Genomic DNA, 14,734 nt, shown 5'->3' with positions numbered 1-14,734 from the left:
TTGATATTTATGCTAATTTCAAGTATATTTCATTTTTAAAGCATATTTTCGTACTTTTTTAGCTTTAGTGATAAATATTTTTATATTGGGACCAAAAATACGACACGAAAAAAATAATAGTTTTGTCCTCCAATAGGGTATTTTCATTAAGATATTCATGGCTTCTAGACGTGAATTACTGTACATAAGAGTAACTTTACCATTCTATTGCTAAAATGAGAAAATATAAAATCTGAAAAAATGGTGTTTTATGCTCAAATACAGGAACAAAACCAATAAATCTTGTGGAGTCATTATAATGTCATTATATCGGTAGCAGGTCTATAAAATGCTTTTTTAAATAATTTTCTTGAATATTTGTACTATAATTTAATTTAGTCACATTTATAAATAATTAAATGATCAATAAAATGCAAAAGCAAGATAGTAAGACACCCAAAAAATGTAAAAACATACGATGGGTCATTTGACCGCTCTTGGTCTTTCTAGGAAGTTCAGAATTCCGGTCTTTCTAGTGTTAATGGGTCATCGGAGATTGGGATATTTAATATGGGTTCCTCGTTGCTAGTGTGTACAGTAGCAGTCCTTGAAGATCTCTCGCTAGCAGTAGCTGTCCTTGAAGAGGACTTACTTGCAGTTGCGGTCCTTGAAGAGGACACACTATTCGTTATTTTCCTAGATTCATCTTCTGGATCGTGAGATCCTTCTGACACATTTACTGCTATAGAGTTCGTTTCATCATTATGCAATTCAATTCTGGAAAGTGCATCGGCATAAGTATTAATTTTTCCCTGCTAGTATACTACAGTAAAATCGTATTCGGAAAGCTTAAGACGCCATCTCGTAAGACGCGAGCTGGGTTCCTTTAGTTTCATGATCCATTGTAACGGTTTGTGATCAGTGATGATTTTAAATTTACGGCCGAATAAATAAGGTCGGAAGTATTTAGTAGCCCAAACTATTGCAAGCAATTCCTTTTCTTTTGTACTATAATTACATTCACTGGAGTTAGGGTTCTGGAGGCATTAGCTATTGGTTTATCTGAACCTACTATTCCTTGCGACAAAATTGCACCAATAGCAACATTTAACGCATCGGTAGAGGATAAAAACTCTCTCGATCATGTCAACTTTCAAACAAAAAAACTAGATCAAAATCGGTCCACCCGTTTGGTTGCTACGATGCCACAGACAGACAGACAGACACGTCAAACTTATAACACCCCTCTTTTTTGTCTGGGGTTAAAAAGTCAAAGTCAAGAGCGATTCAGTATAGTTCGCTGTATGGTCCCCTATTCTAACTCTGCTTGTATGATTTTAGGAAGAAAGGTGTAACAGGATGTCTTCGAGGCGCCGGCAGCAACGTGGTGCTGGTGCCGCAGCACGCGACCCTCATCGACAACCTCACCGTCAAGGAGACCCTGGAGTTCGCAGCCGCCCTTAAAATACCGAGCGCGTCCAGGCTGGAGCGGTATCGAGCAGTGAGTTTCCGAATCATTCCCTTCCCCAAGAGAATCTTATGTGAATACTATCGAAACTATAAGTTCAATAATAATCACGAGTATATCTAAGGGTCAATTCAGACCGCGACGCGTAGATTTTCTAAAGTACTGAATTGACAGATTTCAATTGCGTGAGACGTCTTGCAAATCTCTCGTACAAAAATTGTATGAGAGATTTGCAAGACGTCTCACGCAATTGAAATCTGTCTTCAGTACAAATTTAGAAAATCTACGCGTCGCGTTTCGGTCTGATTGAAACCTAAGGCCCAATTAAAAGTTTGTTTTAAAGTAATAATATTTAATCCTACAAAGGTATAGTAATTTTCAAACCTATTACATAACTAGCTGCTGCCCGCGACGTCGTCTGTGTGAAGTTTCTACAGCACCAAAAGTATAGGTGATAGCGTGTTAATAGGTAGCCGAATTATGTTGACCCGACCTCTTAATATTCATGCAAAATTTTAAGTAAATCCATGCAGTACTTTTTGAGCTTAGCCCGGACATACATTCGCGGACATACGTTCGCGAGATAAGTCCTTTCAAATAATTTCCCACATTTTTTCCACATTCTCCTTCTTTCTCAATAAATGGGCTATTTAACACAGAAATATTTTTTCAAATCGGACCAGTAGTTCCTGAGATTAGCGCGTTCAAGTGAGCCCTTTCAAAAAAATTCCCCGTTTTTTCCACATTTTCCTTTATTTCCTCGCCCCTATTAGTTTTAGCGTGATAAAATATAGCTTATAGCCTCCTCGATAAATGGACTATCTAACACTGAAAGAATCATCAAAATCCGTTGCGTAGTTTTAAAGATTAAAGGGAACAACGGGACATGAAAGAAAAAAAGCGACTTTGTTTTATTCATAATATGTAAAGATAAAGAAGATTGGGTAGGTATTATATAAAAACGTCGGTTTGCAGACCAGCAAAAAATAGTAACAATTAATGTTATTTTTACTTTGAGTCCATTGACATGAAAGGTTATCGAGATTCTTAAAATATCTTAAGCCTGCCAAGTGCTTATCTCTTACTGCTCTTTAACCCAGGGATTCCCGATTTTTATGTGTGCTCAAGAATGCGATGAATAAAAGGCTAAAAGCACTAGGTACTCTTATACGGATTTGATTGGATATATACCAGTTAGTATGTCTAAATATGTTTGATAAAATTCGATCAGTTTTATTACTGTTACTGCAATGTGTCTAGAGAAATCAAGCTTAGAATTTTACGAATATTTCCATGCTCATGCCGTCGCGTGTAATCGACATTTTAATACCTAACAAAGCCTCGCGATGTTGTCGGGCAGCCGTTGGCACTTGTAGACTGCAGCCGACGGCACGTGTCGACGGGAATCGACGGCACTTGCCGACAAGTTATCGGCTAATTTTGGCCTAAAAAAAAGAGTTGAAATCCAATCCAATGCCAAGTTTATCGTAATCATCTTCATCAACAGCCTGATCCATAATACTTCTAATTTGAACTTGGCAGGTTTTCGTGCTATACCACAGAATATATATTAGGCTATACGTAAAACTTGATTAATTGTATTAGTTCATATTTATATAATTATTAATTAAATTAACCTTTCAAGTTCAAATTAGAAGTATTATGGATCAGGCTGTTGATGAAGGCCAAAATTAGCCGATAGGAAATTGGCCCCATTTTAACAGGTAGGTATGTTTTTGATGGGATTCTGTCAATAATATTATGTACTACAACTATGCCCGTTTTATTACAGATAGACCACGTGTTAAGGCAGCTGGGTATGAGCGACGCGTACAAGACTCGCGCGGGAAAGCTGTCGGGCGGCGAGAGAAAGCGGCTGACGATCGCGTGCGAGCTGCTCACCGACCCACATGTTATGCTCCTCGACGAACCGACAAGGTAAACCAGGCCCTTTAACCAAGACCTTTTCTTTATCGCTTCGTTTCTTTCGATCGAAATGTATGGAATTGACATAAGCGTTCGTTAATATGACGCTGACGTTCGACTGACGACTCGCCTTATGTCAATTCCACACATTTTGATCGGCGATTCTACGTGGGTCACACTGAAAGTGTTTAGAACTAGCTAGTTAGAAACATTACTAATGAAAACTTTTTTTAAATTACAATTTTAGAACTCTTTGGTAACATAATCTGGTATATTACATTTATTTGTCATTTGACAACCTCTGTGGCTCAGTGGTGAGCGCGTCGGTAGCTCAAGCCGGAGGTCGCGGGTTCAAATCCCGCCGACGGAACAAAGAGTTTTCAAAGTTCCCGGGTCTGGATGTGTATTAAATATGTGTATGATATAATAAAAATCTTAAATATATGTATAGTATAAAAGTATTAAATATATTTCCGTTGTCTGGTACCTGTAACACAAGTCCTTTAGGTACTTAGCACGGGGCCAGACTGACGTGGTGTGAAGCGTCCATAGATATTATTATATTATTATTATTATTATTGTTTTGGTGAATTGGCGGCAAATCTAAAACTCTTGTTACACGTGAAAATGAACTTAACGCGAGAAAATGTTCAGTTAATGATTTTTTATGACTTTCGTTGTGGGCTTACTCAATAACAAAGCTTTGATAGGCTGCTATTACCATTTCATAAAGAATTATTCCATCGAATGTGACGATGTGTAGAGAGGAACGGAGATTACTTCTAAAAACAATAAAAGTATTGGCAACTTTCTACTTTAAGCCGTTTTTCATTTTCTAAACATTTTCAGTGTTACCTAGGTATAAAGAAGCGATAAAGAAAAGGTCTTGACTACAGGATCTGGTCATTCTAGGTCAACTAGATCTTGGCATTTATAAACGTCTTAAGCTAAGGTCGCAGGATGGTCTTGATTCTAGGTAAACTATTGACAACTATTCTAAATACATAATACTAAAATAGGTAGGTTGTGTGTGAGGCACTTTGTACTAAATAGATACCTACTAAAAGATAGAGACATTAAAGATTTAATATTACAACATTAATGTAGAGGTTGTTTACTACCTACTTCGGTTTATATAGTTTCTAGATCAATTTTCAAATAGTCGTTAGTATAGGCAATTATAATTAATTTTATTAATGTAAGTACAATTATAAGTACGCACTACATAGCTATAACATTAATTGTGAACTTTAAAGTTTAAACCACTCTCATAATAATTACGGTTCAAAATCATTAGTCTTATGCTGCTTACTTATGTTTATGATCATTGATTATGTAATATGTAGTCAACAGTTTGTATCAACATATTATGTATAGTAATAGCGTGCCTAGTTTATGTTAGGTACATGCTATTAAACATTGCTAGAAATTATGAAGAATTGATGAAGTAGTTTCATATGAGCTTATAACGTCATGAATCGACGCCATAAGCTCTGGAGTATATACTGGGTTCATATTTCGGAACACACCCCTAATGCATCTTACATTCTTGAATTTCTTTTAACGCTAATATTTGTCCTTTAATTTTACCCAGTGGGCTGGACTCAGTGTCATCGCTGTCAGTTGCCAGCGCCTTACAAGCGGTGGCCCACAGCGGCAAGACGGTGGCCTGCGTCATCCACCAGCCGTCATCACAGCTGTTCAACATGGCCGACGACGTGGTGGTCCTGTCCAACGGCAGGACTCTATACGCGGGCGCGATATCTGACGTCCCCGCCACGTTGGCCAAATACGGCTTCGTGTGTCCACAGTACTATAACATCGCGGACTATCGTAAGTTTAATGATCTGCTGTTTCTGCCCAATAGATACCATATAGATCACGTGATAATGAGTAGAGATGGCGTGTGATAGAGTATAGACAACATACATAGAGACAACCATTATAATAATACAAGACAAGCAAAAATGTGATAAGTACCTGAATGATTTGAATGAATTTTATACGTGGGAGAGCCATGCTTTGGCACGAATGGGCCGGCTCGACCGGAGAAATACCACGTTCTCACAGAAAACCGGCGTAAAACAGCGCTTGCGCTGTGTTTCGCTGAGTGAGTGAGTTTACCGGAGGCCCAATCCCCTTCCCTGTTTCCTTCCCTACCCTCCCCTATTCCCTTCCCATCCCTACCCTTCCCTATTCCCTTCCCATCCCTATCCTCCCCTATTACCCTATTCCCTCTTAAAAGGCCGGCAACGAACCTGCAGCTCTTCTGATGCTGCGAGTGTCCATGGGCGAAAGTTGCTTTCCATCAGGTGACCCGTTTGCACGTTTGCCCCCTTATTTCATTAAAAAAAAAAGTACCTGAATGATAATATTATGTTATCTTATATCTTTAAACGAGCAATTCTTGTATATATATATATATATATATATATATATATATATATATATATATATATATATATATATATATATATATATATATATATATATATATATATATATATATATATATATATATATATATATATATTTATATATATATATAATTAGGATCTCGGAATCGGCTCCAACGATTTTAATGAAATTTAGTATATTGGGTGCTTCGGGGGCGATAAATCGATCTAGCTAGGAATCATTTTTAGAAAATGTCATTTTATTCGTGTTTTATCGAATACCGAGCAAAGTTCGGTCAAATAGCTAGTTATTATTAAAAGGGCAAGAAAAAAGATCTCCTTTTCACGGGTTTTTCCATCAGGTGAACTGCAGTGATAGAAAAAATGTGCAATCAATGACCTCAGCATAAAATATTTATTTATGTTAAGTACATGTAGAAAAAATACAGGGGTTGCTCAAAACCCAAAGGTTACAAAGCCAGCCAAACATAATAGAATCCGTGTGTCGATCGTTATGAATTATGATTATATCAGCCAGTAGGTACGTACGTGTGTTAGAATGTTGCCTTCCTACATTTTTTTTCAATAGAATGTAAATCATAATTATTATATTATGATTTATGACTCAATATGATTATAATTATTGTGTAAGACACATGAAGGTAATAGTTTAAAATAGAGACATGTCGCATAAATAGACAGATATTAGGTAAGTAATAATAGATAAGATTTAATTTTAATAGGCTTAGAAAGATGATGTGAGGATGTGAATTTAGATTGTAATATTCGACATTGTTTTAACTTTTAATTATTATTATAATTATCCTTGTTATAGTAATCTAAAACAATGATAACTTTTACTTCTCATATTGGTTTATCAATTATTATTATGAAAAGCAGGACTATCAATAAGTTTTAATGAAAACAAATGATATCTTCTATCAAGATGTTTAGGTTAAAAGCATTATACGTATGTACTAAGGTACCAAATTTTTCGTTACAGTTTTGGAAATCGCTAGCAAAGAAAATTCACAAAGTCTATCATTTTTGGAAAACGAAGCCAAATCTTACGCCATAGAAATGAACAAGGTGTCGTGTAATCCTGAAGTACTTAAACAAAGAAATGGAAACGCAGGTATGTGGATTGTAGAGTTTATTTTTATTACTTATGAATTTCAGATCCACAATCCGGAACGCCGATAAATTTAGGGATTCGTAGTGGAATAGAGAGGTTTTCAACTCTATTGTAGCGCTGAAAATTGATCAATTCTATTCTATTGATCGATTTTCAACCCTAACGCCGACTTTTGGCACAACTTGATGTTTCCTGTTTTTTTTAATCATGTAATTTGAGGCCGTCTATGGGCTATTCGCTTATATCTATTTTCGCTATCTTTGTATATACTATATAGGTTTTTCGCACCAAGGATAATTGAAATAATATTATTACTTAATTGTAATTACGTACCTAGTCCATCACGCCATGGACTCTTCTTTTTACATTATATAATGATGAAGATCTTATAATGATGATGTTTCCTATTTGACTCTGAAGTATTGACATAGTTTTATATTTATCGCCCTGAAAAAATTCGGCGCCGCGCGGCGCGCAGATGCCGGATTTGATAATCCCGATTCCCGGCCAAAGTCTTACTTCTTTAGCCCGACACCGACAACTTAACCGTTACATTTGGCAAATCTTGAAGCTTAATTTTCATATCTTCTTTGCTTTTCATTATCATTTTATTTTTCAGAGAAATCAGCTGAGGCGGAGGCGTTACTGAAGTCTAATGTAGAGTACGTGAGCGAGTACACCGCCAACTGGGGACAACAGATGGCCGCGCTGCTCAAACGAGGGTTCATAGGCGCGATGAGAGACGTGCATCTGACACAGGTGAATAACAAGCCAAGCTTCGGTATGAATGGGCCAACCTAATAAATGGAGTTAAGGTTCGTGAAACGCATGATTCGAGCTGAGTTTAAAAAAAAACAGCCAAGTGCGTGTCGGGCCACGCGCAATATAGGGTTCAGTAGTACCGCTAATTTTTTATTAATCAATGACAAGACATTAATTATAACGTGTTTAACACTACATACTACACTAACAACATCACCTCAGTCACGTTCAAAGGAATTTGAACAAAAAGTTCCTTTATACTTCGTCGAATACATTTTTTTTAGTTGATCGACTATTACTCAATAACTTATGAAGTCTTCTTAGCCGCGAAATAAAAAAATCATCCCCGCTTGATGTGTAGGGGAGGTCTTATAATTTTTTTTTAAGATTTTATATATTAGCATTTTGTCGGCACCAGTAACATGCGCATTCATGCCGAATTACAGCGTTGTAGGTCTATAGTCTGTGAGCAAAACCGCGTACACACAGACAGACGGACAGACCGAAACTATAAGGGTTCGTTGTTGACTACGGAACCCTAAACACCTGTTAAAAGTTTTAAATTTGAAATAGTGATTATATGAGAAATTTATTCACAGACAGATGAACAACCAACGCAATCTGGTTCTGTCAATGTCTACTTTATTTATCACGACTTATATTGACTTTACAATATAACATAATATATCTCTGATGGTATTCTTGTAAAAGATCAAAATGTGGAAGCACTGAGCAGTCTGGTTAATCTCTATGTTTGGAAACATTGAGATGAGAATCTCAATATTTCCGCAGAACAAAAAAAATCCAATAGTATAATTTGAATTAAGTATATCAGTCCCAACAAAGGAATAATAATTGTGTTCTATTTATAAATGAAGTAGGTATATTGTGTGTAAAGGAGATAAGACTATCAATGATGACACCATGCACCAACCGCCAACGGCACATTTCGTGGCCTCTTCTTATTATTTAATTGTTATTATTATGATAATTGTTGGTAGGTATCTAGGTACAAGTATTAAAACACGTTTATGGAATTAAATATTTACCTATGCCTACAATCAATCTAATTGTAATCGATATAATATTTTTTTTAAAACCCTTTAAGCAATATTTTTCTCGTCTTTTTTTATAAGTAATAAATAATAAGTTTAATAGATAACTGTTCCAAACAGACTTTACAATGAAATATTTAAATAATAAATAACTATATATACACCAATAGGTAACTGCATTGTTAGGATACTATATTCTATTCTTGGGGGGTTAACAATACCCAAGCACATAACGGCAATCGGCATACTTGCGACATAGTCGGCCTAGTCCAGAGGAATGAGCAGGTCAATACGCACCTGCTCATTCCTCTGGACTAGACCAACTAATTTCCTCACGATGTTTTCCTTCACCGTACGAACGTCCGCATTATATTATACTTGAGATCCGGAAATGTCTCATTGGTACTGCAGGCCACCACCCAGGATCGAACCTGCACCTTCTCGAGAGCGAACCAAAGGTTTTCCCACTAGGCCACGGACGCTCTTGGTCAATAATGCACAGAATGTTTCCAAAACCTAGGGTTGCCATCCGTCTGGATTTCCCCGGATTTGTCCTAGTTTGAAGGGTGTCCGGGGTGCGTCCGGCCGGTTTTTTGAAAAGCGTCCGGGTGAAATCCAAACACTTTTGATGAGAGAAATTTAACTCTTAAGTTATGCAGCAATAAACGAAAGATGAAAACTCGCTAAGCAAACACACTGTTTCTTGCACGGACTTGAGTTAATCAGATTTTTACAAATTCTTGTTGGAAAAGCAAAAATTGGCATAGAAGTTATCGTAAATACTGTTTAAGAGGTGTCCGGGGAAATAATCACATTTCGGCCAAATGTTCGGGAATTTTGTCGTGCCGGACCGACGAAGGAAATTTGGGTGATGGCAACCCTACCAAAACCATGCCGAACCGTATTTTTTGTATTTTTAAATGGAGAATATTATGTTACTTCCAGATAAGGCTGGTGACACACTTCATAGTGGCGCTGATGCTGGGCGCGCTGTACAACGGCGCGGGGCAGGCGGCGGAGCGGGTGGTCACCAACACGGCCTGCCTGTTCTTCTTCCTGCTTTTCCTCTTCTTCTCCAACGCTATGCCTACGATAAATACCTGTAAGTCGATGTTCTAGAGTCTAGACCGTAGCGGCGTTATAAAATGGGGCGCCGAAAGCAATCAAAACGGTTTTTTAGCACCACCAGTCACCACTAACCAAAACCCTGGGCGCCGAAAAAAAAATTTGCCCAGGGCGTTGGTAGTCCTAAAACCGGCACTGGTTCTAGATTACTGTAAAATGTGTATCTTTTGAAAATAACACAATGAAAATAAAAAGTGGTTTCACATGGTAATATCAGTATATAACTATCATGCTAAGTTGTAAGAAACACGTCTTGTCAGCCAACCTGATGCTGATGATGAAAAAACAAAAACATAAACAAAACTTTCATAAGATACAGAATCATGGGCGGCATACCCAGGTAGGGGCAGGACGCAGGTGAGGGGGGGGGCAGCCCCCGCCTGAAAAGATAAAATAAACGTAAATTTTCCTAGCAAGTGGAAATTAATAAAAACGTGTTACCTACTCTCTACTAATTTTCAATGTTCTCCAAACAAGTATGCTGCCCCCCCCCCCCCCCCCTAGCTAAAATCCTGGGACAGAATAGCAAATTTACCGCCCTCTTTTAAAATAGTCATTGATTCGAACTTTTCTTTTTCAGTTCCCGTGGAATCAAAAGTCGTGCTCCGCGAACATTTGAACAAGTGGTATTATTTGTCGACGTACTGTTTCTCCAAGATTCTCATCGATCTGCCAATTCAGGTGGGAACTACCTATTAGATTTTTAAAATGTATTGTATCTACTAGTATCTCAGTGTTTTCCAAGCACTTTAAAAACAGTCGGGGTTCTTGGAAAACTCACTTCTAGTTACGTAGAAACTATTTACGTAACTCGAGAATAGTCGTGAAAGTGTGCCATTTCCTTTACCAGCTTCTCACTAGTCACAATGTTTACGTACACAAAGTAACGTATTTGTTCATTGGTTTTATTTGATTCAAGCCTACGCTCAGTCATTTGGTTAGTTTATGTCAAAGAGAATAATATATACACTACGTTTTAGTTTATGTCTATCCCCTGTTCCATTTACCGTTAAAAACTATTAAAACGCTTAAAATGCCTGGACTACTTTGAGCGATTTGATCGTTTTTAACGCTAAATGGAACGCGGGGATTGTGTTGTGATTAAGTCCGGCCGCACATTGTACATTTCTGATCAGAAACAGTTGAACGTCCGCGCTGTCTCTTACATTTTGTACTGAGCCGAGTACAAAATGTAAGGACAAGCACGACCGCACATTGTCCGAATTCTGATCAGAAACATTTGAATTCGGCCGGATCGCCACCCCGCACACTATCCGAAATATCCTTCCGGCGAGTTCGAGCTCACTCGGCTCAGTACAAAATGTAAGAGACAGCGCGGACGTTCAACTGTTTCTGATCAGTAATTTCAGACAATGTGCCCCCAGACTTATAGTCTGGATTTGACATAATACTTCTTATTGAAATTAGGCCGCCGTCTGCCTATCAAAGTCTCTGATAGTATTTAAATCCGATTTTTTCCCGTAAAATCTCTTGTCCATTTCTGGAAATCAAATATTATGTACTCATCAAAATCGGTTTATAATTTCAGTTGCTGTGCGCGACGGCGTTTGTCCTGCCCGCTTGGTATTTGACGTCGCAGCCGCTGGAGCCGTTCCGCATCGGGCTGGCGTGGGGCGTGTGTGCGCTCGTCACCGTCCTCGCCCAGAACTTCGGCCTCGTCGTCGGCGCCTCGTGCGGGGTTAAGGTGAGTGGGATGTACCAGAGTAGACAGAACTAAGGAGTACCTCGACTTCAAACAAACGGGTGAATATACGCGAGTTGGGCGCGTCTCTCACTTTCAATATGTTTCACAATGCTAAGTGCATTAGTACGGCGTGCGCCGGCCGATCTGACATGCTACGTCAAACGTATCGAGATCTCTTCTGAGCATAAAGTTAATATACCTAGCGGAATAGAGAAACAAAGGCCTGAGCAAGAGAGATGTCACTATCAGTAACACTGCGTGCAGCACTCTTTTTTTGACGTCCAGTCGGCACGTGCCGCACGCTGACAATCTCATAGAATTCATGTTCAATCATGCTTGTGTAGTGTATACCAATAAAACTAATTTCGGTTACGTTTGACAGCTCGAGATTGTTGCTCTATTCCGCTAGGTATATTAACTTTATGCTTCTGAGTCGGCCTTCTCGTTAGTTCTGTTTAATCTGTTTTGCGCCATCGAAGAAATTGATTTCAATTGCGTCAGACCTTTTGCAAATCTGTCAAATCCATACTAATTTAGAAATGCATCTACGCGTCGCGTTGCGGTCTGATTCAACCCTAAGCAGTCGGCGGACCTACGTCATGTCACATATTGTGGTTTACTTAGGTCCGCCATCTGCCAAGGAATCGACTTCATATCTATAGATACTTAATATTATAAATTTTCACATTGTACACATGTGTCTCTCTGTCTGTCACCTCTTCACGGCCAAACCGTTGAACCGATTTTGTTGTGGTGTGGAAAAACTTTGGGTCCCGGGAATGGACATAGGATAATGTTTGTGCCGAGAAAACGTACGGCTCCGCGCGATAAGCAAATATTTGGCGCAACGGAGTCATCTAGTGGGGTATATAAGTATTTTGAAATTAGTTAAGGTTTTCATGGAAACTTGAGAGATAAGAAGAATTATAAATTATAAAGCTTTTCTATAATTATTTTTACACTTACAAAGATACAATCAAGTGTAGGTATTACATTGAAATAATATTTATATTATTTCAATGTAATACTTACATTTGCATAAGCAGGAAAGTAAATGAAAGTAAGTGAATAAAAAAATATTTTTCACAGCTTCGTGCGCGTTGAACTCTTTTTTTCACACAATATGGCCTTGACCTAAAAGTTTTTAAAAAGTAAATATTATGATTTTCTAGCTGTCCCGGTGAACTTCGTGTCACTTTAAAATCTTCCCTGGACTTCTACGAATATTTTAAGACTAAAATCAGCCCAATCCGTTCAGCCGTTTTCGAGTTTTAGCGCGACTAACACATTTGGAAATCCATTTTTACATATAAAATGTGTAACGTAATAACGTTGACAAATATTGTTTTGTCTACGTTATTACGTTATACGTACAGAGTGTAACAAAACATAGTGGTAGGTGGGTGTGTCTCTTGTATAAGAGTTCAGTGTTCACTGTCTAAATAGTCGAGCTGAAAGAAAAACTTTTTTTAAAGTTTTCTATTATGGGCAAATTCATGACACTGGGGCGCGCTTGCCCATAGAAATCACAAAAAAATATTCGTTCAGCGCTGCTACTTTCACAGTGAACTCTATTCAAGTGAGTTTTGTTACATCCTGTATAATTACAATTAAAATGTCCATAAGTTATGTACCTACCACATCTCATGAACCATAAACGTTAATAGATACCGAGTTAGTTAATTTGTACTTCCTATTTTTTCTCAGCTCGGCCTCTTCGTGGTCCCGGCAGCCAACATCCCCATGCTGATGTTCTCTGGCTTCTTCATCAAGTACCCGGAAATACCTTACTACCTCAAGCCCTTCGCTCTCGTCTCGTACTTCCAGTACTCTTTCGACGCCTTCATCAAGATAGTCTACGACTTTGGCCGACCTGTTCTACCTTGTCACGAAACGTTTTGCATGTTCAAGAAACCCCAGGCCTATTTGAAGTATCTAGGACTCGACGACATGGACATCAATACGGATTTCGTGGCTCTGGGCGCATGGATTATTCTGCTCCAAGTTTTACTCGTGTGCGTTCTGAAATTCCGCGTCTACAAAGCTTGCAGATAATGTGTACGGTCTTTAGGTTATAAAGACCAGGAAGTTATTTACATAGTACCATCGAGGAAGTTGATTCCTATGCAATTGACAGACCAACGTTATTTGGTCGAATATGTCAATTCAATGTTAATTGTGATCTGTCAGCTGGGTTTGACGCAACGCGACCAAACTACGTAGGTCCCCGATTTGCATAGGGATCAACTTCTCTGATAGTACAATTTTGCTATCACGGTTGATGGCAATCGTTTCCTGATCCTTTTCATCCTAAACACGTTCTTAAAATATGGTAGACCCTTTAACTCGATTTATTTTACATTCGAGGAATAAGACCGGGTTAACTGATATAATAACTTTTTCTGCCGTTGCCGTTTAGCCGTTGCAACACGGCCGAAACGTCGAGAAAAAGTATGTACTCGTAGTAGCATTACTACTTAAATAAGTCGCGTTAAGTCCCGATTAAAAAGTTTAATTATAATGCAACGCGAAAATTTAAAATGTTATAGTGTACATTATTTATCTGCTACTTAAGGCGCGCTTATACCTTGTTACCTATTTAGTTAACTATACATATTTAACTCGCTATTCTTGAATTATGGTATGGTGCTTACTTTATGATATTAATGGTGCTTATTAATATGTAGATACTTAAGTATAAATCATGTTAGGAGAGCCATATTATGTCTAGAATCCACAATACATACAGGTATGTAAAACAGTTAATAAGTATTTTTAAACGAGGACAGTTATACATAATATTCAGTAAGTAGGTATCTATCAACTTCTGGCACAAGTCTCTACTTAATAGAAATCTCCACCAATGTTTTTGTAAAGCTGTATTTTTTGTGAATAAATGAATTTATTATTATTATTATCAACTTAAATTGACTAGCCACCTCGACTAGGTTCATAGCTCTAAGTTTCATAAAAACTAAATAAACACACCGGCAAAATTAGAGGAACATAACAAAATTTTCATTTTTTTTTTAAATTGTTCACTGATTTTTATATATTTATTTATTTATTTACGAATCGATTATTAAAAAATAAATTTTATATAAATTTAGGGCATAAAAAAGTGAAAAATAGAAAAAAATCAAAAAATTAAGAAAATCTTTGAAATTTCAGTAGTAAGTTTTT

General features: G+C 37.6%; 1 protein-coding gene across 2 annotated transcripts in view; it reads left to right on the top strand.

Moving 5' to 3' along the window:
• LOC121738475 (ATP-binding cassette sub-family G member 1-like) overlaps positions 1-13,697 on the top strand; it is a 37,324-nt gene extending 23,627 nt beyond the window's left edge. For both annotated transcript variants that reach the window (XM_042130543.1, XM_042130550.1), the window contains exons 3-11: positions 1,321-1,480; positions 3,240-3,385; positions 4,968-5,206; positions 6,773-6,904; positions 7,524-7,663; positions 9,667-9,823; positions 10,427-10,527; positions 11,396-11,551; positions 13,259-13,697. In XM_042130543.1, coding sequence (XP_041986477.1) covers positions 1,321-1,480; positions 3,240-3,385; positions 4,968-5,206; positions 6,773-6,904; positions 7,524-7,663; positions 9,667-9,823; positions 10,427-10,527; positions 11,396-11,551; positions 13,259-13,606 — 1,579 coding nt within the window. In that variant the 3' untranslated portion in view covers positions 13,607-13,697. The remainder of the gene's footprint in view (positions 1-1,320; positions 1,481-3,239; positions 3,386-4,967; positions 5,207-6,772; positions 6,905-7,523; positions 7,664-9,666; positions 9,824-10,426; positions 10,528-11,395; positions 11,552-13,258) is intronic.
• The last annotated feature ends 1,037 nt before the right edge of the window (positions 13,698-14,734 follow it).

Source organism: Aricia agestis, chromosome 2 (assembly GCF_905147365.1).
Source record: "Aricia agestis chromosome 2, ilAriAges1.1, whole genome shotgun sequence".
In the NCBI taxonomy this organism is placed as follows: domain Eukaryota; kingdom Metazoa; phylum Arthropoda; class Insecta; order Lepidoptera; family Lycaenidae; genus Aricia; species Aricia agestis.
The sequence above is the reverse complement of the archived record's forward strand: the minus strand, read 5'-3'. Positions and strand labels throughout refer to the sequence as shown.